General features: G+C 36.9%; 2 protein-coding genes across 16 annotated transcripts in view; one reads left to right on the forward strand and one right to left on the reverse strand.

Moving 5' to 3' along the window:
• The window catches only part of Ten-m (teneurin transmembrane protein Ten-m), a 575,864-nt gene extending 559,104 nt beyond the window's left edge, over nt 1-16,760 (forward strand). For all 14 annotated transcript variants that reach the window (XM_072894545.1, XM_072894550.1, XM_072894556.1 and 11 more), the window contains 7 exons: nt 82-289; nt 1,927-1,953; nt 3,645-3,861; nt 4,065-4,900; nt 5,011-7,319; nt 7,480-8,233; nt 8,448-16,760. In XM_072894545.1, the coding sequence (XP_072750646.1) occupies nt 82-289; nt 1,927-1,953; nt 3,645-3,861; nt 4,065-4,900; nt 5,011-7,319; nt 7,480-8,233; nt 8,448-9,936 (5,840 nt within the window). In that variant the 3' untranslated portion in view covers nt 9,937-16,760. The remainder of the gene's footprint in view (nt 1-81; nt 290-1,926; nt 1,954-3,644; nt 3,862-4,064; nt 4,901-5,010; nt 7,320-7,479; nt 8,234-8,447) is intronic.
• A 58-nt stretch (nt 16,761-16,818) lies between these two features.
• LOC140667027 (E3 ubiquitin ligase Rnf121) lies at nt 16,819-21,037 on the reverse strand. Of its 2 annotated transcripts, XM_072894656.1 has the most exons (8): nt 20,595-21,037; nt 20,311-20,345; nt 19,899-20,040; nt 19,654-19,808; nt 19,345-19,573; nt 19,034-19,269; nt 18,831-18,947; nt 16,819-17,048 (listed from the first exon to the last, which is right to left on the reverse strand). In XM_072894656.1, exons 1-8 carry the CDS (start codon nt 20,631-20,633, stop codon nt 17,003-17,005), a joined length of 999 nt encoding a protein of 332 aa, XP_072750757.1. In that variant the 5' UTR covers nt 20,634-21,037; the 3' UTR covers nt 16,819-17,002. The 2 variants fall into 2 exon arrangements, with proteins under 2 accessions (XP_072750757.1, XP_072750765.1); XM_072894664.1 differs by lacking the exon at nt 16,819-17,048 and having other exon boundaries at nt 17,532-18,947; nt 20,595-21,035.
• Nucleotides 21,038-23,906: the final 2,869 nt, after the last annotated feature.

Consider the following 23,906-nt stretch of genomic DNA (forward strand, 5'->3'; position numbering starts at 1 on the left):
AATTAAGCGTTTAATTAAAACATTCATCAATGTAAGTGTACTCCTTTTTGGGATTTTAATGGAGAATAATGGGACTTTCAGATGGTCTCATTGATTGCGCCGATCCGGAATGTTGCTCCAATCACATATGCCGCAGCAGCCAGCTGTGCGTCTCAGCGCCCAAACCAATCGATATATTGCTACGGAAACAGCCGCCCGCCATTACCGCTTCCTTCTTCGAGAGAATGAAGTTCCTAATCGACGAGGGCAGTCTGCAGAACTACGCTCGTCAGGAGACCTTCAACGAGAGGTAAGTTCGTCGTCGATCGTCGCGAGACTTTCCCCTCTTGTCCTTGCGACCAATGTCATCGTCATGATCCTCGTCGTCTCCGCGTTGAAATCGTTAGCGAAAATTGTCCGTCCCGATGTCGATGTTGCGTCTACAGTCTGCGTGTCTCTGAGTAAAGAAATAAAATAGGAGATTCAACACACATGCGCGATCAGGAGAAAATGGCAGCATTAAATAGGAGCACACTATCCTATGCGCGATATTATTTGCGTACCATACTCCCCTTTACATACGGATTTCTTAAACAATATGGAATCAATTTTTTCTTGACAAAAATTTTTCTGTAATTTTTTATTCAGATTTATATAAAAATTTGATTGACTTAAAAATATCTGAAATGTTTAATACCTTGTAAATCAAAACTCTGTGATGTCTCGACGTTTTGTATTTTTTTAAGATCACATCTATATTCTAAATTAGGCAAAGGATCCCTATGTGACAAAGAAAGTGCATGGAGAACCTATGAAAGCCTGTGTAGAGCGTGAATCGCGAAGGTCGAGAAAGTTGCATGCTCGACGGGACGACTAAAGGTTATTAATAATACGAGTACAGGTCCCTTTGACTCGAGCCGGGAACCGAATCGGTTGAAAGATTAGTCGGACAAAGCCGCGATCGATCTCTATTTTTAACTAAAGCGGGAAGAAACGCTCACACATACTAGGAGGATCCCTCGCTCTTCTCGCAGGGATCCAGTAATCTTTATAGCTGCCTTTGCGCGCATATATTACAAGATACACGCATACCCCTGTATATCTCTCTCTTTCTTTCTTTCTCTTGCAGTACACATGTATTGCCGTACAGACAGAGTACAGACACGAGGATGCATATACATAGATTTCAATATATTATATCTGCGTTGTTGTGACCCGTGTGAAATCACATCCCAACAGTTTTCTACATATGTTTTGTACGTACGTGTGCGCGCGCGTGTGCCCTGCACTGACCTCCGCCTCTCCCTCTTTCTCTCCCTTTTTCGCCCTTTACATTTATATAGATATATATATCTCTTTCCCTCTCTTTTTTTCTCTTTCTCTGTCTTCTTCATTCTTTCTTTATCTACCCCAAAGTCTTTATCAAAGTCCCTTACGATCTATCTCTATCTGTACATCAATCCAAGTCCCGTTCTTTCGATTCTTTCCTTTTTTTCTCTTTCTCATGTCCGTCCGAGTGGAGCTTGCGTGAATGTGTGAGTCCATGTTTAAGCCTCGAGCTTTTCGCTCATCATGCTGACTAAAGGGGGAAGGGAAGGGGGTTATATACAATAACCGGACAGTTTTTTTTGCTCCCCGACGCGTCAGGTTCATCGGAAGAGATCGGCAAATTCTAGTAATCCCGAGACGCGACGTATCGAAATTCTTCATAAAAGCGGAAAGTTTTCCTCAGACTCCTCTATATTTTTATTCCCACCTTTAGAAATCCTTTGCTACTTTTTTTTTCTTTCTCTCTCTCTCTTTCTCTCTCTCTCTCTCTCTCTCTCTTTTTCTTTTGACTCCTTCATCCTTGACCTCTCATCCTTGATCCTCTACGTTCTCCTTCTATTTTCGCCTTTAATCGCATCATTTTAACTCGGCTCTGTTTTATCCGTGCTGCCCGGTCAGTATGTTCTGGAATCACTTCAACACAAGGTAAGAAAAACCAGACGTCGATAAAGCTCGACTAAATGAACGAGGATCCGTAATAAGATCCGTCATAGCAGTAATAAAGAACCTGCTGCTGTTTGATAATATTTTCGTGCATTTGGTATCTCTCTCACGTATGTGTACATAAATACATCCTGCATCCTGATCACGACGAGCCGTGCGTGTGTGTGCGTTCGACTGTGCTTGAGAAGTTTGACCTCAGTCGATTTGATTGAATATTGACGGGTCTCTCTCTCTCTCTCTCTCCTTTGATCATGTACTTCTGCACCTTGCATTTATATTATCAGTTGTTTCCAAGATGATAAAAAAGGCAAAACCATGGATTCATATGAGTATAAGAAAGAAATATTTTTTACTCTCACTAATATCAATGACATGTAAATGTTTTTTTTTTTTTATCAACACTTGAGAACAACAAACTAAAGAAATAAAATGTGTGGTTCACATGATATATGTACATGATCTAAGAGTTTCTGTTGGACAGTTCACACATCCCACGATCGTTCGAGTTCGCACTTTGTCCTCCGTTATTGTTGAACACATTCTCGTGTTGCATGGTTCAGTTACCTTTTAATTCCTACGTTGTGTTTCGTGCCTTTTACGTTGAGCTTCCAAATTTGTGTTATTTGTGTATATATATATATATCGACTGTACTTATATAAGTAGTGATTTATCCTCGACCATAAATCGCTCCAGTGCCAAAGAGGCACGATTATCGTATTCCGTTGCCTATTCGGGAAAAACGGACACAACTATGGTCTATAGTGACAGAGAGGTCATCTGAAACATCGCGATGAAAATAATGCAACGATTACATTCGTTGTTACTCGTTCAACAACAAGCAATCAAAGAATCGAGTGGGTCCCTCTTTAGCACTGAGAAGCAGAATTTACAAAAGTACGTCGCGTTGAATATTCATCACGCATTTGCATACGCGATTGGCGATCGATGCTCGGTATCGAGATACTTATTAACCGGCGAAAGAATGCTGTCACGTGTAAATGGGCGCGCATTATCCTCCGAGATGCAAATTTACATCGATTGCTTCTGTCTTTTTAAACACCCGGGAAGACGGCACTTTGCGTGTAATTATAGCGATTCTCCCCATCATGGAAATTGATTTGTCGATAATTCTAGGATCTATTTCCAAACCACCTGAAAATCCAATTTAAAGTAAAATATTATACAAAGTCTCGCGTATTCCTCTTTTATTATCATGTTAATTTAATAAACTTAATTTTTACACCATATAATTAAAAAATTATATATTATAATTTATATATTTATATATTAAAACATTATTAAAATTGTATATTATACTTATAATATTAATTTCATCTGTTTCTACTTTTTTATTTATGAGATTTTTAAACAATAAACACTATAAACATAACGTCTTTATTTTTAGCATTAGACACATTTAATGAAGAATTATAAAAATGCCTCAAACATCTCATTAGACGTTATCAAGTGACAGTATTTCTTTTCGTCGGTATATTTCCTACACTCTAAAGAAAATTTCTAAAGAGTGTGAACAGTAAAACGTAGTAGATTGAAATTAGCTTAGAGAATAGCGGTTGCTTTGTTGGTAGTGTACGACGAAGCACACAAAGAAGTGATTTTATCCGATTTATTCGTAAACTTTTCTCCTATTAACACGATCGTTGTCGAACAGCCGATCGGCCGTCATACGTGGCCGCGTCGTCACTCATCTCGGTACGGGACTGATGGGAGTGCGGGTTAGCACCAGCACACCGCTGGAAGGTTTTACCCTCACAAGAGATGACGGCTGGTTCGATCTCCTGGTGAACGGCGGCGGTGCCGTGACTCTACAGTTTGGCAGATCGCCCTTCAAGCCGCAGAGTCATATCGTCTTTGTGCCTTGGAATGAGGTAAATTTGAATTAATCTCTATACTATACTTAAATTCTAAACTAAAAGAGGTTGAGATTGAATCAGTCAAAACTGGCGAAACTTTGTCAACAAGTCAAGTTTCGCGATGTAAAATGGAGTGACTTAATAATATCTCTTAGAATGATGCATGATTAAATTTATTGTTCCAACAGCTTTTAAAAAGCACATCTGTTTCTTTCCAGGTCGTCATAATCGACAAAATTATTATGAGCACCGCCGAGGAGAAACCGCCCGTCCATGTTCCACATGCATGCGCCGCTCACGATTATGATCTTATGAAGCCCGTTGTTTTGGCGACCTGGAAACACGGATTCCAAGGAGCCTGCCCAGATAAGAGCGCCATTCTGGCAGAGTCTCAAGTTATACAAGAGAGTTTGCAGATACCTGGAACGGGCTTGAATCTGGTATATCACAGTTCACGAGCGGCTGGTTATCTCTCCACCATACAACTGCAGCTGACTCCGGAAGTCATACCGGCGACCTTGAACTTGATACATTTGAGAATCACGATCGAGGGTATACTCTTCGAGAAGACTTTCGAGGCCGATCCAGTGATCAAATTTACCTACGCGTGGAATCGCTTGAATGTCTATCGCCAACGTGTTTACGGAGTTACGACTGCTATGGTGAAGGTTGGCTACGAGTATAGCGATTGCAAGGACATTATCTGGGACGTACAGACGACGAAGTTGAGCGGTCACGACATGTCCATCTCAGAAGTCGGCGGCTGGAACTTGGATATTCATCATAGATACAACTTCCACGAGGGTATCTTGCAAAAAGGAGATGGCTCAAACATTTATCTGAAGCATAAGCCGAGAGTTATCCTCACCACGATGGGAGACGGTCATCAAAGACCATTGGATTGTTATGATTGCGACGGGCAAGCTTCCAAACAACGTCTCTTAGCGCCCGTTGCTCTTGCCACTGCAGCAGACGGCTCCATCTTTGTCGGTGATTTCAATCTAATCAGGAAGATTCTCGTCGATGGAACAGTCAGAACTGTGGTCAGATTAAAGTATGTAATTGATATCGATTAATTTTACGCGATAGTTTTTTATAACTCTTTTGATTTCTTTGAGATCTTTTAGCCTTAAACATGTTTTAATTTCAAATTTATTTTTCCAGCGCAACCAGAGTATCGTATCGTTATCACATCGCTCTGAGCCCGCTGGACGGCGTTCTCTACATATCGGATCCAGAATCTCATCAGATCATTCGCGTACGTGACACCAACGATTACACGGATCCCGATCATAATTGGGAGACAGTAGTTGGTTCCGGGGAACGTTGCCTTCCTGGTGACGAAGCTCACTGTGGCGACGGTGCGCTCGCGCGGGACGCTAAACTGGCTTATCCTAAGGGTGTTGCCGTTTCCGCCGATAACGTTTTGTATTTCGCCGATGGCACAAATATACGTATGGTCGACAGAGACGGTATCATCACCACCGTAATCGGCAATCATATGCACAAGTCGCACTGGAAACCCATACCCTGTGAAGGAACGTTGAACGTTGAAGAGGTTCATTTACGTTGGCCGACCGAATTGGCGATCAATCCCCTGGACAACTCGTTGCACATGATTGACGATCATATGGTTCTTCAGTTGGCTCCGGATGGACGTGTCAAGGTCGTCGCCGGTCGTCCGCTTCACTGCGCCTCTCCATCAGCCTCGTTCGACACGGAACTCGCGACTCACGCCACTCTTGTGATGCCGCAAAGCATCGCATTCGGTCCATCGGGCAATCTTTACATCGCCGAGAGCGATTCTCAGAGAATCAATCGTGTTCGCGTGATCGGTACCGACGGTAAGATCTCGCCGTACGCCGGTGCTGAGTCCAAGTGCAATTGCCTAGAACGTGGTTGTGATTGCTTTGAGGCCGAGCACTATCTGGCGTCTACTTCCAAGTTTAATACCATATCCGCCGTGGCGGTTTCACCTGATGGAGTAGTTCACATCGGCGACCAGGCCAATTATCGCATTCGCTCGGTGACGGCGAGCATTCCTGACGCGAGCGGCGCGCGAGAATACGAAATTTATGCACCTGATACGCAAGAAATATACGTGTTCAATCGGTTTGGTCAGCACATCGCTACAAAGAATATTTTGACCGGTGAAACTGTGTATCTCTTCACGTATAACGTCAACACCAGCAACGGCAAGCTCAGCACTGTGACGGATGCAGCTGGCAACAAGGTCTTTTTGCTGAGAGACTACAGCAGCCAGGTGAACTCCATCGAGAACACAAAGGGACAGAAATGCAGACTGAGAATGTCTAGAATGAAGATGTTGCATGAGCTGAGCACGCCCGACAATTACAACGTTACTTTCGACTATCACGGACCTACTGGCCTGCTGAAAACGAAGCTCGATAGTACGGGTCGCAGCTACGTTTACAATTATGATGAGTTTGGCAGGCTGACTAGCGCAGTGACACCCACGGGCAAGGTGATCAGCTTGACATTCGATCTTAGTCTGAAGGGTGCCATAGTCAAAGTTGGACAGAACAACAGGAAGCCCATCTCGATGCTGATCAAAGGATCGTCCGTTGTCACGAAGATCGGAGAGGCCGAGCAGAGAACGACGGTTCTTGCTGATGGTTCGGTTGGAAGGGTAACACCATGGGCTCACACCGTTAGCACTGATAGTATGCCATATTCGATTCTGGCTGAAATCGAGCCTCTGTTAGGCGAAAGCTATCCTGTACCGGCTAAACAGAGGACAGAGATCGCTGGCGATCTGGCTAATCGCTTTGAATGGCGATACTTCCTTCGAAAAATCCAAGGAAATAAGAATCGCGGAAACTCGAAGGCAATCGCTCAGGTCGGGCGGAAGCTCCGAGTCAATGGTGAGATCTTGCTGTCTCTAGAGTACGATAGAGAAACAAATACCGTGGCTGTGTTTATGGACGATCGTGAAGAACTACTGAATGTCACGTACGACAGAACAGCTAGACCCGTTAAATGGGGACCGAAAAATGGTATCTTCGCTGGTGTCGAACTGGAATACGATCGATTCAGCAGATTGATTAGGTGGACGTGGGGCGACATTAGCGAAACGTATGGCTTTGACAGAGCGGGTCGATTGTACGAGATCAAGTACAGCGATGGTACTTCGATGGTGTACGCCTTCAAAGACATGTTCAGCAGTTTGCCACTGAAAGTTACTACGCCGCGTGGAAGTGATTATCTTCTTCAATACGACGAGGCAGGAGCATTGCAGTCACTGACTACACCAAGAGGACACATTCATACATTCTCTCTTCAAACGTCTCTCGGATTCTACAAGTATCAATATTACTCGCCGATGAACAGACATCCATATGAGATTCTTTACAATGACGATGGTCAGATTCTTGCTAAGGTATATCCTCATCAAAGCGGAAAGGTTGCTTACGTCTATGATCACGCTGGAAAACTCGAAACCACGCTTGCTGGTAAGTAATAATTTACATATATAATTTTGCCAAAATAATATTGTGTCTTCATTTTTTCAGCTTGTTGAATTTTACTATGACTTAAAAAAAAATGTTGATTCATAAATGTCGCGATATTATTAAAGATATTTGTTAGTTAAAAACTGTATGTTTTGTATAGGATTATCCTCTATACATTATACCTATCAAGAAACGACCAGTCTAGTGCGCAGCATCGATATCAACGAACCAAACTTTGAGATGCGCATCGAGTACAAATACCATGCCGGCATTGTGAAGGATGAGAAGATCAAGTTCGGCAGCAAAAGCGGCATGGATAATGCTCATTATCGTTATCAGTATGATGGTAATGCGCGTATATCCGGCATCGAGGTCGACATCAACGGCAAACAGTTACCTCAGCTTCGTCTTAAATATAATCAGAATCTCGGTGTGCTAGAAGGCGTCGGTGATCTCAGGATATATAGAAATCTCTTCAATCGATCAGTTATGCAGGATAGCAGCAAACAGTTCTTCACAGTCACGGACTACGACGAGCACGGTCGTGTCAAGATAGTACTGATGAACATCCGATCGTTCGACGTGTTCCGCATGGAGCTCGAGTATGATAATCGCAATCGCATCAAGATAAGAAAGTTTTCGATCGGAAAGGAGTCGATGGAGAAGAAGGAATACTCTAGAATGGAGAAGATCACGTACAATGCAGACGGTCATGTGCTCGAAGTAGCGGACACTGAGAATAATTGGCAATATGCATACGATGAAAACGGTAACGTGATTGGCGTGACTGAGCATAACGAGAAGACCGTCTTGGGCTACGACAGTGGTGATCGAGTGGTCCAGTACGGTGACGTCGAATTCAACTCGTATGATGGACGCGGCTTCGTTGTGATTCGTGGCGAGCACAAATACAGGTAGGTATTTTTTATTCTTCCGAAAACTAAGAAATAATATATCAATTTTATTAAAATAACGAAAATGTTATATATGTACAGGAAAAAATATCTATCTTTTTTGTAATAAATTTTGCAAAAGGTTTTTCTGCCGAAAAACACTAATTTAAAAAAAATACTACATGGTAGTGAATACATACCAAAATATACATTATTATTATTATTTTTTCTTCAGATACAACTCGCGCGGTCAACTGATTCATGCGTCGGAGCACAAGAAATTCCAAATTTGGTACTTCTACGATGATCGCGGCCGATTGGTGTCGATGAATGACGATCGAGAAAACATTACTCAGTTCTTCTACGCGAATCCAAAAACTCCGGATCTAATAACGCACGTGCATTTCCCGAAGTTGTCCAAGACATTCCGATTCCTCTACGATTCGCGCGACTTCCTGATGACTGTGGAGACGTCCGAACAACGGTTCTACGTCGCAACGGATCAGAACGGTTCGCCTCTTGCTCTTTTTGATACCAATGGCAATCTTATCAAAGAGATGCGACGCACGCCATTCGGCAAGATCATCAAGGATACCAATCCGGACTTTTATTTGCCCATCGATTTCCACGGTGGTCTCTTTGATCCCAATACCAAATTGATCTATTTGAACAAGAGACTTTACGATCCGACCGTCGGTCAATGGATGACACCTGCTTGGGAGCAAATGGCCAACGAGCTTACCACACCGACCGACATATTCATCTATCGCTTCCGCAATAACGATCCGATCAATTTTAAACAGAACGTCGAGTATATGACGGATCTGGCGAGTTGGCTGAAACTCTATGGCTATGACATCTCAACAATGCTCGGTTCCGAATACACAAAGCAGATGGTATATCAACCGAGCGCCATCGTCACGTCTCCGCAACTTACTCCAGACTTTGGTGTGATGTCTGGTCTGCAATGCATCGTAAATCGCGTGCAAGAGAAGTTCTCCGATCTTGGTTTCGTGCCCAAGCCATTGCTGAAACTGGAGCCGAAGACGCGAAACCTGTTACCGCGGGTGGCCCATCGTCGGGCGGTCTTCGGCGAGGGTATCCTGGTATCGCGTGTCGGCGGTCGCGCTTTAGTGAGTGTAGTGGACGGCGTGAACAGTGTGGTACAGGACGTGGTCACGTCCGTATTCAACAACTCGTACTTCCTGCCGTTGCATTTCAGCGTGCACGACCAAGACGTTTTCTATTTCGTCAAGGATAACGCGTTGAAGATCCGCGATGACATGGAGGAACTTCATCGGCTTGGTGGCATGTTTAATGTATCCACACACGAGACGACGGAACATGGTGCCGGCACATGGAAAGAGCTGAGATTGCACAATCCGGACGCGGCGGTGGTGATCAAGTATGGGGCCGATCCTGAGCAGGAGCGGCACCGAATTCTAAAACACGCGCACAAGCGTGCCGTCGAACGCGCCTGGGAAATTGAAAAGCAACTTGTGATGGCCGGTTTCCAAGGTCGAGGCGACTGGTCCAAGGAAGAAAAGGACGAGCTCATCAGTCGCGGCACCGTCGACGGCTACGAGGGCGTCGATATCCACAGTGTGCATAGGTATCCCCAGCTCGCTGACGACCCTGGTAACGTCGCGTTCACTCGTGACACCAAGAGGAAGAGGCGGAAGAGCGGCAACAGGCGCAACAGGACTCACAGGCACGACTCGTGATTCGAGGACGTCACGACGCGAGTTCAAAGTATCGTTTGGGACTTGATTCGTGCGTAAAGCGAAGGAACAGAAGAAAAAGAGAGAGAGAGCCAGCGTGTCTCGGAGGAAACGGTAGGACGGTTTTGTCACCGTAATGTGATCGCACTTTGTGTAATCGCAATTTGCGCGAGCGGCCAGCGTCGTCGCTCCCTTCTCTCCTCGATCCTCCTCTCGGCGTCTTTCTTCCCTCCCATACTCGTCGTTGAGAGGGAGACAAAGATCTTTGACGACAAACGATACGTCTCGTATCCGGTAATGCAATCTGTCGATGTGCCATAAGCGCGTCTAATATGCGATCATGATTGATCGTAAATTCTTGATCGACCGATGCGTACGGAAACGACGGGTATGAGAACGGATCGCGAAGTGTCAAAATTAACCTAGTCGCATTACTAACGAAATGAAGAATATAAAGCTTGTTATATGATGATTAGTTTATAGAAAAAAAAAGGAATGAGAGAAAAAGGGAGAGACACGAGGGAGAGAGAAAGAGAAAAGAAGGTGGCGAATATAGACGCGTAGAGACAGGATAAAAGTGCGTGCGTAGACTTTTAAGGTGCCGTCCGCGACGAAATCGATAGTGTTTTTTGCAACAAAGAGGGAGGGAAATGTACGTGTCTTGGACTTTCGTCACAGATCATCGGTCAAATTCGAGCTGGTGTTAATTCACGTAACAGGGTCTACAAGACACGCGTATATACGCACGCACACGCGAGACAGGAGATATCTCGAGGTCAGCGCGTCAAAAGTTAGAAGATGCGAGGCGAGAGAGAAGATAATTTTCAATACGAAAGCTATTCGAAAGCTTTCGTGGTGAGAGAACGTCAGTTTTCGCTATTTGAAATGTTCTCACCTCGCATCTCTAGTCAGGACGCATTCGTCCGAGGACAAGTGAGAGTGAGAGAGAGAGAAAGAGAGAGAGAGATAGAGAGAGAAAGAGACAAACGTGGAGAATAGATATACAGCAGATATTTTTAACATGGCGCAAATTGGTGTATTAGGTGCGAAACGAGCAATTGTAAATATAGCTACACTCGAACTTAATGGTAAATGTAGATAAAGTAATCGTAATGTGTAAAAGGAATGCTCGCGAGAACAGTCATAAACACAAGTGGAACTGTCGATACCGCTTTTTTATATGTATACAAAGAAGAATATACACGAGTCAACACATGCATAAAAATATATAGGAATTTACGTCCCCGAAATATACGCGAACGGAAGAAATAATATAGGGGAAAGTCGTGAAATTATATCGGACGCGTCGCGATTCTATTCTTTTGTTGTAGTAAAAATGTGGAAGACGAAGGAAATTTTGTTAGGAGAAAACGCAACATTCGCGTCAAACGGATGGTTCACGTTAATCCTGACCCAGGCCTACGCACACAATTGACACACGTACATAACACACAGACGTAGATTACTACACTATCGCTTTAAATCGGCATACGTATCGTACGATCGGCGATGTCAATTCCGCCGGCACGTACAAATGCATAATTGGAGCCAAGTATAAATTCGGCACCTCGAATCGAAATCAAGTCAAGTCTAAGAGCCATAAAGTTTATTTTAATTATAATTTCATATTTAAAATAACATAAGTTCAAATAGAGTCTTTGAGACGCTTTAGATAAATGGAACAATACATTGATTTTTCAAGAATAAAATTAATAATCAATGTGAATTAAATTAATAATCAATGTGTGATTAAATGATAAAATATTAAACTATATCTAATAGCATTTAGAAAGTGATTAAAAACGATAGTTATTAATTTCATCGCTGTATAACATTGTCTCATTATCCCATTTATCCGCTCAATTATCTCACTTGAGCATAAACTTTGTGGATTTTAAACTTGACGAATATTTCGATTATATAGAAAAAGAAGGCGCCTGAGGTATAAATGAATCTACTGATTCGTACGTAGGCAACGTAGACACTTGTAAATAAGCATCACGTAAACGAGTAAGAACTACTATTGTTACGTGATATCCTCACGTAACAAAAATTGACGTGACGAGACGAACGACAGTCGTAACGGGATGCGTCGAAGTAATAATGTCCAGAAAATAATAATAATAATAAAAATAATAAATAATATAATAACGCGATAATTAATAAGAATAATAATAAATATAGTAATAATATTATTAATAATAAATAATAATAATAATAATAATAATAAATAATAATAATAAAAATAAAAATAAAAATAATAATGGAATATGATAATATCACCATTGTGTACGAGAAATGCCCCGCCTATCTTTCTACTAAAAATAAAAAATTATTTTTTGAATTGTGTCGTCGAGAGAAGAAGAGTCCTATGTAACCGTGTGTATGTGGGATCGGCCTGTGAAGAGAACCTCACCCCCGCGCTCCACCGAAGAGAGTACCCGGCAAAAAATAGGGTTTAACAAGAATCGATGTAGAGATTTATTTCGTCAAATTTAATAAACTTTGAATTCTCAATAAAATAGGGCATTTTAAAGGTTTTTGCGATTATTGAATTATCTTCTATAACTTTTCTCGTCTGTATTAAATTATTTTTATTCTCATCAGAAATAATCAGAAATTTTCAATAATTAAAAAATAAATTATTGAGAAATAAATTTGACAACAGCATTTATATATATATAATTATACTAGTATTTTAATTGTATCTGCGAAAATTTTAAAACAATCTCGGTTTCAAAGGTGTTTCAGATATTTAATTCCACCGAAATGAATTTCTCTCTCGAGATTCTTTTAATTCGTCTATTTTTTACAGAGTACAACCTTGACCCCTCCTCTCTATAACTGATATAGCTGAATTCGTCGGTGTTTATCAATATTGGGTAAATAAGAAAAAAAAAAAGGTAGATCGAAGTCTATGGTTCGGGTCGAATGAAGTAACCGACTAAATAGAAAGTAAAGACGCAAAGAAGAAACGAATATAACGCATAATATATATAGGGGTACACGGTGAGCCAACGTGCGAGCCCACGCAGCTCCACCACGTTGTGTTCCACGTAGGCGATATATAATAAAAAAAAAGATACATAATCATAAACTGCAAACGTACGTACTAGTTGACGAGTTGATGTGGGGTTTAGCGAACGGTTAAGGGAATGTGCTAGTGAATCTTACAGGTAACATCGCTGTACATATCTGTTGTGTATAGCCTACTGTCTCGTGAAAGTAGTCTTCACATCCTCGCATAGAAAAATTTTCCACCAAAGAATTTTAGCGGCGAGATAACATTGATTTTGCAATATTTAAATTAAGTCTCACAACTCTATCATATCTCTAAAATCTTCCACATTATTGTTTGAATCAAAGTTATCTTTGCAAAAAAATTAAATGAGAAAGAAATTAAATGAGATAGAAGTCATATATGTATTTTACATCGTAACGAATTTTCCATAATTGTAAAATAACGTGTCGCTAAAATTCTTATGCTCTTCGTCAAATATTCCGTCTGAAGAAAGATTTTTTTTTTTTTCGTTAATCGCCTTTTTCGAAGGGAAGCCCGCGAGGTTGGACGAGGCATATCGATCTGTGATTCATCTCGTATATCGTACGATACAGTGGCTAAATTTTATTTTCCTTTATATAAATAGAACAAGCAATAGGTCGAAAACTTAACAGATTAACGTGGAAAATTGCTCACAAGTTATCAAAGCCTTGGACTCGGCTTTAAATACTTGCGCGGATTTGTCTACATTATTTCTTCAAAATTCTAGTAAAACTGTTTCTTCACATTATTGTAATATCAAGCGAATAATTTCACATAATGAAACGTATATGTTAGAGAGAACTATATAAAAATTATTTATTCAAAATTAAAATGTGGTGGGAAAATCTCGAAATAATTTCACTTGGTAACTAAAAGATTAAATTTTATTCCATTCAACGTACAAACGATCAGAGAGTTTAGGCTCTGTCGATCGATTTGCTGATATTATTTCCAAAATTTTATGTGCGCGGACATGTAATATATTTTGCTGTAAAAAAAAATTAGAAAATTTAAAAATCTCACATCGGAATAAACCACCGTTCTTGTCAATTTATAAAACGAACATGTGTGATTAACTTTAATCTAATCGAACTTAATAACGAGGCAAGATTGCCTCTCCGGTGATGTTTCTGAACGTCGCCTCGGGTAACCCGCATCCCCTCGATATTACGTTCTTAATCTCCTCAGCTTTCGGAGCACGAGGGGATAAAATCCCCTTTCCGTAGCAGTGCTTGTTACTGAGTTGTCTATTAATACGCCGTTATCTGACACGCGCGCATTATTGTATATAGTTTATAGTAGAAACGCTCGGCATGTGTGACGGTAGCGTTTCGTCAACGCCTCGAATAAGAGTAGCCGGGCGAACGATATTCCGTTGCAAGCGATTTTCTGTGTACTCGTCTACTCGCAAAATGATACGTAAAAACGGGAGAGAGAAAAAGAGAAAAAACGATACGACGGTTTAAAAAGTCCTGTAATCGAGTTAACTTTACGCTTAGCGCATGTTTCCTTCGAGCGTAAGAGAGCCGTGGGTGAATTCTACTTGACAATTTTTTTTTCGATACTTTTAACATCCTATTAAGTGTCTTACAATTTATTCAGATTTATGTATCGAAACACATTGCAGTTTGTTAATTTCTCCATCTTCTACAAATGCAATTGTAAAATAAAAAAAAAACCGTACAAAATTAGAACATTATTTTCAGATTAAAGTATTTTAACATACATAATGAAATTTTATATCAACAATACAGAAAAATATATTTACTTAATATATAATCTTTATATTTTTATTTATGTAAATTTTAAATATTTATGACACTTTGAAGGATCTAAAGCAAAAATAGGGATTCTCGGCGCGGCTCGTCGCAGGAAGGTGCAAAATTTATTATTGTTATGCCGGATCGCGATCGGCAGGCGCGATCGATACGCGATTAAGAAAAAGCAATACTTCGTAACTATCGTATATGTCTCTGAATGCTGTTAAAAAACCGGCGATAGAACGCGAGAGAGACGATGATAAATATGTCAAAAAGTGAAGAAAGTGTGAAAGGAAGGGTGTGTGAGAAATTAAAAAGCGCGCGAAAGAGACATTATATATACATAGATTAATATATATATATATATATATATAAATATATGCGAGAGTTGCGTTAACAGATAGTTACTGCGAGGAAAAAGGAAGGAAGTCGTGCGCTTTTTTTATATACTGGCGAGTTGAGACACCGTTCGTCTCTCGCGCTTCTTTCTTGTAAGAGAAATTGCGGCGGTCGTGCGTGACACATTTCTTTTTGTACATATATAGCATGAACGACCGAAAATGATATTGACGTCACGCGACGACACAGGGAGCGTCTCTCGAGATCTCTCCGCGATCGATATCATGGAGTCCTTACAACACTCTGAATAGTGATAAACGTTCACGCTCAGTGGAAAGTAACTATCAATTGTCACGCATAATTTTTATCTTGAACGAATAGCTTATGTATAATTGTTCTTTGTACACACACGTGATTTGACATCGTAAAACACGTTATTAAAAGATCCAGAAAAAAAACAGTTGTATATATTCGATGCGGATATGTGTTATGAGAATTTTTATCTTAAACTCGGATATTATATTGTTCATTTTACTATTTATCACAAAATGTAAAGATATGTGAGAACTCCGTTATCGTTCGCGGACGGAACAGAGAGAGCTGCCACGTAAGGAGGAAAAAAAGAAAAAAAAAAGAGTCACAATCGTACGTGACATTGATGTTGTTAATTAGGGTACCTACAATTATCCGTAGCGATGGTAGTTTTGTACACCTGTGCCCGCAAAAAAAAAAAAAGGTAAGGAGAATCATGTCATCGTAGCGACCTTTATACTTTCATATAGAGACGACGGTCAATTTGTAATAAACGGAGAGAAAGTGACAAAGTAAAAACTGAGACTCCTTCCTGGCATTTACTCTCGGCATTTGGCGTGTCGGTGAACGCGCGGCTTGTGTCCTAAATCGTCGAAATCCTCGGCGCGGAGGACACTTCAGTGAAACCGACGATCACCGACACGGCCGAAATACACGCTCGCCCGTTCGTCTATATTTTTCTTTTCGTTTTTCGTAAACTTGTACATATTAATTGCGATCATTATGTAAATACTCTGAATGAAACACACACACGTACGCGTGCGCCTGCGCGCGCGCACAAGGTTTATTTTAAAAAGATTATACATCATTATATATATATATATAAATATAAATATATTTACCATGTAATGATATATTTAACAGTAAGGTAACATATATTCTATACTCTTACACGCTAAGTACTCAATAAATATATCTATAAAATCTCCCCGTGTTTGTGTGAATGTCTGCCCCTGAACCCATCCTGATGATCCCATCGAATCGTGGCGTCTGTGAACCATCCCATAAAAAAAAACTATCTGGAATAATGTCGACACCTCTGTTTATCGGACCCGTTGAAGGGACTACCGTTAAATGTGTTCCCTCTCTCACCCTCTGTTACCTCATTTCGCGCACTATTCCTTCCCTCCTCCTATACTTTTGCGCGCCTTGACGTAACTTCGCACCTCATTAATGTTCGCGAACGACGTTAGATTATAGATATACAGATAAATATATGTATATAAATATAAATACATATATATTATATATACGATATTCTCGCGACGGGTCCGACATGGTCTGACAAGTACCTATGGATACGTGATGTGATGAAAGTTGTTTTTCTATCGATAATAACGAGAAAGATAATTAAAATCTTTTAGTAACATCACTGGCAAGTTGTTATCATTGTTCTCTCTCTCTCTCTCTCTTTCTTTCTCTCTCTGTCTCTCTCTAACTATATGTCCATACACACACACACACACACACAAAACACGTATATACATAACATAAATCAACACGCGCCAACAAGATCACTTTCTTGATTTACACCTACTATCTTCTCACCTCTGACTGCGAATGCGTTAATAGGAACTTATCTGTCGGTGCTTTAGCAGAGAAACTACGACAGTCGCTATTCTGTTTCGCCAATCATTTCATGTTGATTCTTCTTCGTTTCTCTGTAAAAATTATGAGAATATGAAAGAAAAGATAATCAGCTATATCAATACTCTTAAATATTGTTATAAATAATATTAATTGTTAGTTGTTAGTTATTGATTGTGCTCAGGAAAATATTATAACGTCTACAAGACAAATTTTGCTGTGACTAATCAGCGTGGTTTTAAAAATTTTCTTTTTATTTATGTTAAAATTAATATCTCGATTTCTAAGTATCTTTTCGGAAATGTATTTTTATCTTGTCTTATATATTTGAATCTATTTTTAATATGGTTGAATGACTGAATTTCTCTTTAGTATTAATTAATTTTAACTGGAGAGAATCAATAGTAGTTAAAGAGAATAGTAGAAATATATGTTTTATATTAGTTGAATAAATAGAAAATAAATCGAAATATTATTAGCATTATTGATTTATCTTTTTAAAATTTTAAAAATAAGCTATTTTTTCTTATGAAAAAAAACTAACAGTAAGATCAACAAAAAAAAATACAAGATACAGAGGAATTAAATACCACAGCTAAAAATTTTGTTTTGTACATTTTTATTGCAAAACAAATGTTCCTCACAGTGAATTTTTTTCTTTACAAAGATGTGTTACACACGATGATTACGGTTTAGAGAAAAGAGGAAAGAAATATATGTTACATTCCCGTTAGTTCTGTTATTATCAAACTATACAATGTGCCAACGAGTTTTGCAAATCTAGATGCCCAATTAGAAACAAAATGTTATAACTAAATTGTTGAGAATGTAACATATATCAAATACAGTTGTTTCTTGAAATAATCTTAAAAAATGAAATGTTATAAGTCATAATATTATATTTGAAAAACCACACATTCTTTCACATAATTAGAATTATAAATCTACATTCAACTATATTATAATTCTTGATTTACAAATGCACGGTGTATAAATAATTTGATTGCTCATTTATTTGAATGCAGCAAGATTTGCATGCCTTAACGCATAATGCGTTTTTACTAAAAAAATGTTACATATATATTATAAACAAAAAACTTCATTATAGAAAATATAAATTAATGGAAAAGTATTGTTATTGAAGAGTATATTTATAATTTATCTTTTCTTTTTACTGAAGCTATTGATATCTATTTTCTAATTAAAAAATGCTTTAAGCGATAAATAATGCTTCTCTAATTATCATTCATATATAATTTACATTTATGGTTAATAATTTTCCAATTTGCACTTCATAATTATAAAACAGTTGAAATTATTGTAAAGCAACTTAAAATATTATATACAGTATATACCAACTATTTCGTTTAATTTAATATTCTTTTTACATATCTGCGTAGATCATAATGTGAACATCTTATGAGCAATAGTTATACAATATACATGCGCACTAATTTTCTTGCGAGTGTATATTATCAGATAAAGCAAATACTGGAAGCAGCACCCATTATGGGCCTTAAGAATGGAATATTTATCATTAGTAGGAAAATATTAGCAGAAGTTATTGATTACGAGAAGTACAGATAACGAATTAATGATATAAATTACTTTAATGATAAAACATGATATCATTCTTAATGTTTAAACATGAATAAGATTATTAGTTTTTTACTGGCATTATACTTTTCCTATTTAATAAAATTTTTTTATAAATAACACCAAAGTAATATTCATAACATGTACAAAAATACAAACACAGTATCAACTGAATGAATAAGTTAATCATTTTCGTTTAGCGTTGCAATAACACAACAATGGTGTATGTGAGTCGACTTTCAATCAACAATGTTACTTACTCAAGGCCCAGAGACCAATTTATACCTTGAACTAGGAACAAAATTAAAGGTTGCCAAGCAACTAGCCATCTTAACCAATCCAATAATTGACCGTATAAGACATGCGGCCGTTGCCATCTGCATTATTCATTAAGGTATACACAAGATAAATAAAATGACGTTAAACCTGTTATAATTAATAAATTTTTTATAGAAAAGGATACGGATTGCAAAACATTTTCTTTAAATCGACTTTTTCTTTGCAGTAAGGGCAGGTTTGTTTTTTTCCTATAATGCACCAACCCCTAATACAAAATTCATGGAAAACATGTTCGCAAGTAAGTTTATATGTATTTTCAATCACACCTTCTTCATGTTCGGAAACTAGGAGTTTATTCCCGCATACTGCGCAAACATTTGGCTCCAAAGTTCTAGTTGGCATACTGCCTGGAGCATAATACTATATAAAACAAATTAAATATTATAAAGTTATATATGTAATATGAGATGGGTTTGAACATGAGATAATACATACTCCAATATGTGATGCCATTGTGTCAGCACATATTTCAGCAACATCCCTTCCTAATACTCCAAAGTAAAGACCGTAAAATAGAAGTAATATACCCCAGTCCATCCAAACATGAGGCTTAACATCTAATATAATATTTAGACCAACAAATGTAAATAACACTAAGATATAGCCAATTATGCCCAGTACATAACTGAGCTTATAAATGAAATAAAACCATTTGTACACTAATCTGAAAAAGGTAAGAGAAGTTTCCATTGTTATTTTTATAATTACTCTTTCTATGTAGCATTAATAATTATTCAACATTACCTAGGTGTTGTACCTAATATTGGTCTTTGAATAGCTTTCCTTACCACTAGACCTGTTATACACGAAGATAAAAGCCACAAAAATATAAATCTCCACCAGTGGTTTTTTAAGCTTATTCCAAATGGAATAATCCACATGGCTACTAGTGTTACAAGCTAGTGTTACAAAAAAAATGTTTTGTTTATATATAACTAAAATATTTATACTAACTAAAATTTATATTATAATTATCTTACGCTCTTTACCTGATATGATTTAAAATGTCTCTTTTTCCACTCAACTAATGTAATCTGTGCTATTGTTAATGTCAGCAACAATATAAGCAGCATCTCTGCGTGCATAGATTCGTGACCCATGTGCTGTTCGTGCATCTTTATATGTTCCACTCTAAAAAGTTTAACAGAAAATGTTCGTACATTGTATTATTCTCAGAACTCCTAGATTATGCCAGACAGCAAGCATATCCAAAAAAAACATTCAGAGGCCATCCCATAGATATTTTTGAACAACAAGATGTCTTCACAATGTTCTTTGAACATCTTTTGTATTTGTATGCTTTTTCATCTCGTACATTTTAAGTTTAGAATCGTAAAAAAAAAGAAAGATATATTATAAGTATTATACTTTATACTATAAAACTATAAATTTGTATCTTACTTCCATTTTTCCTCTGGAGTTAGTTCTGCCTTGCTCTAAAAACAAGAAACATTAATTATAAAACTCTAATCAATAATACATGTGATTTAAAGCAAACAAATTTCTCTTAACAATATACAATTATTATCAACGATAAATAAAACGAAAGTTATGCTTGTCAAACTATTAGTACACGTCACTCTAACTTTAATGATATAATGTAAGAGGTTATGTTTCCGAGAGTATGCATTGTTACTCTCTCTGTAATATTATCAAGCTATTACTCCGTAAAATTATGCACTTACCTTATTTGGCATCTGATATATATCGTGTATGTTCATCATGAATGCTATATCCCATTAACACGTAGAGAAATGTAAATTAATGAACTGACATAAGACAGCCAATGTGTTGCAGACACATCTTCAAACACCATTAGCAGTATTATATTTTTAATATGAATAACCGGCACTTTTTTGTGTTATTAGCATTATTATATATGACTAAACAAGTATTTTGAAAAATAATTAAAAACTTGAAATGTATTTGTCCTAACTTCTTTAATCATCTTTTCACGCATTCTTTAAAATCTAGTTTCGAACGAAAAAATAGTTTTGATATTTCGCGCCGAAAATATTTCTGACGTTGCTTGATCGCTTCTACGCGTGTGTACGATATTAGGTTTTCAGAGGTTATGTGTTTGACTTGAACACGACGAGATATCGTCAATGCTTGAAGCAAAGAAGATAGAATATAAAGAGGGGAATATTCGTAACTAAATTGCCTAGTGGAATAGTTTATAATTATGTCGCAAGGAGCGTTGTTATCAATAAACACTAATAAAGATACTTCTGGCAGAGAGAAGCCTCAGAAGCGCCATGAAGCCGTTTTTCAGGGAACCCATTTTCACCGCGGTACAGTGGCGCTAACTGGATCGATTTTAGAGCCGGTGGAACTACGTAGCTGGATCGACTTTCCAGCGGTTCACGTCCGTGCTAGATCCACAAATTATGGTTCGTGTCTGTGCTAGATCCATAACTGTGGATCTCAAGAGTACGAAACATATACATTCATTAATATTTTATTACATATTATTAATTGCAACTGCGCGTGATCTTTTTTCACTTTAACATATATTATGAAGTAATATATATATATATATATATATATGTATATATGTGTATATATGTGTATATAAATATATATATATGTACAATATATGTATAAAAAATGCTCATTTTATTTCACATAAAATTTAATGTTTTAATGATTTCAATGAAAGTATTTGGTAAATATTCACATAAGGTCACCCCTTTCAGAAGTCAATGACCTTGACATATGTTGTCAAGATCATTATCCTCAGTAACGCTTAAAAGGTTTTAGCCGCCGCTCGTTTACTAAAAAGTTACATACAAAAATTGATGTTTTTTCCAATTATTTCATCAAATACTGGTAATTTAAAAAAATGTTTCAAATAAAAGTTGTAAGTCTCTTCAGAATACACGTTTTATATCCTATCCATTTTTATTATACGAGTGATAGTTTTCGAGAAAAACAAAAATAAGACTACAAACCTCATACAATATTAATTATAATATCATATATAATATAGTCCCACTGTATCCGCATATATATATATATATATATATATATATATATATATATATGTATGTATATATATAGTATAAATTTTAAGTTTAACGATCGATAAGCATAAGTACAGAGCTGATGTTTTGCATAATATAAATTAATTGTATTATGATGATATTATTGATTAAGTTTCCTATTATTGAAATTGCTAATAAACGATAAGTAATCGTCAACTAATTTTTCAAGCACAAAATGTTTTCATTATTGTCTGCTATATTTGCAATCTCTTTCATCTTCATTTTCCAACATTGCAAATAAAATGACGTAAAAAGTAGCAAGGATAAATTATATGGAACATAAGGTATGGCAAGCGAATAAAGTAAAGATTGATGTTCAGTGAAGGTTAAATATTTGTTCTTAATAATTTTTCGTAGACGTTTCATATTATTTATGCTACATACAATTTGAAGAGCATTGCATGAAATATACAAAGCGCACTTTATTTATGATTATGATTGATTGATTTATGTATGATATGTGTAAGAATTTTACACGACGCTCGTTTATTAATGTTCCTATAGCCAATCAGCTATACAGTTTTGAGATGCAAATATTGCTTAGGATGTTACAAAACTTCTTAAGAATTTTACATGTATCGAAAGATATCGTAACACACGTATCGTCACGAATATATTTTATTAGAATAAAGAAAATATATATTTTAATAGATTTTCAATGTTTCAAAGTTTTTTTATCTTACATCGAAAATTTAAGTAACATTTGCAGCATTTTAATTGCTTTTATACTTGTATAACAATAAATGTTGTGAGTGGATATGAAAATTATAAAGATGCGATGAGAATATAATGGTTGAACTATTTCGTTGCTATTAATTATTCAGTTGAATTAGTTAAACAATATTAGTTTTGCATGTGCTTCTTAATTTTTTGTTTATTTCAATTGTAATATTACTTTTTTTGTTTTGAAAATTTTTTAAAATATCTCATTTTTCAAAACATTAATGTTTCGATATGTGTAAGATATCTTTTCTTCATTAAAATAATCAGCCTTGCAACGCTTAATGATTATCTTTAGCTATAGAACTTTCCTTTTGCATTAATATAATTATGTTTGTATTTATGAGCTAAAATTTATTATACATATTAAGATTCCATTGGAAAATCTGATTATCGATTATTAAGTATCATAATTTGATCGAGCATTTTACCTAAAAAAAATGTATCAGTTATTTTAGCATTATTAATAATTTTATGTACTCTATAACCGTAAAGAAATGCTGTTAAACGAACGGACAATCAAACTGTCCGTTTACAGTTGAATTTTTATGTACAAATTTGTACGTATGCGTGTGCGTATGTATTATATAGTAAATCTATAAGCATATTTTAATTGCTTGACAAAAAATAAAAAATTGCTAAAATTGTAATAAACAGAGCTTTTTAAATTAAGATATTTAATTAAGATATCGCACACTTTATCATAAACTAGAAATTAATTTGAAAAATCTGTCTCACGCATAAACATCTTATTTTTATAATAATTTGGTTCTTTATAGTCTTTGAATATTTATTACAATGTCATTTTATTATAATGACGTCTGTATAATATTTTATTTTATTTTATTATATTTTTTTTGTTGTAAAGATTCTATCTATCTGCTCTTCAAATTTTTGGAGCGTCATGGATAAATCAATTTTACTTCGATATAATGTAATAATGTACTCTGTCTTACTAAAGCATTTAGAATTATATTTTATTATTTTCTGCATTATTGCTTTTAATAAATAGTGAATTTTACCTATTCCTCTTTCTTCTTCCTTTAACCCTCCATTGTATACACACTTATTTTGAGGGGTGACAGTGGAGGGTTAGGAGGAAAAAAAAGAGGAATAGGAAGAATAAACAAAATAATGCTAATTTGTTTTATTCTAGTCGTGTTCTATATAATCTTTGAATATTTATTGAAATGTCATTTTATTATAATGACGTCTGTATATTATTTTATT

The sequence above is a fragment of the Anoplolepis gracilipes genome, chromosome 1 (assembly GCF_047496725.1).
Source record: "Anoplolepis gracilipes chromosome 1, ASM4749672v1, whole genome shotgun sequence".
Classification (NCBI taxonomy): Eukaryota; Metazoa; Arthropoda; class Insecta; order Hymenoptera; family Formicidae; genus Anoplolepis; species Anoplolepis gracilipes.

Coding starts and splice junctions, on each gene's coding strand:
- LOC140667027 (XM_072894656.1), bottom strand. CDS start 20,633: ATGATGAACATACACGATATATATCAGATGCCAAATAAG. Junction 19,574..19,653: donor ATATTAGGTACAACACCTAG/GTAATGTTGAAT, acceptor TACCTTTTTCAG/ATTAGTGTACAAATGGTTTT. Junction 18,948..19,033: donor AAGAAAATGTTTTGCAATCC/GTATCCTTTTCT, acceptor TGAATAATGCAG/ATGGCAACGGCCGCATGTCT.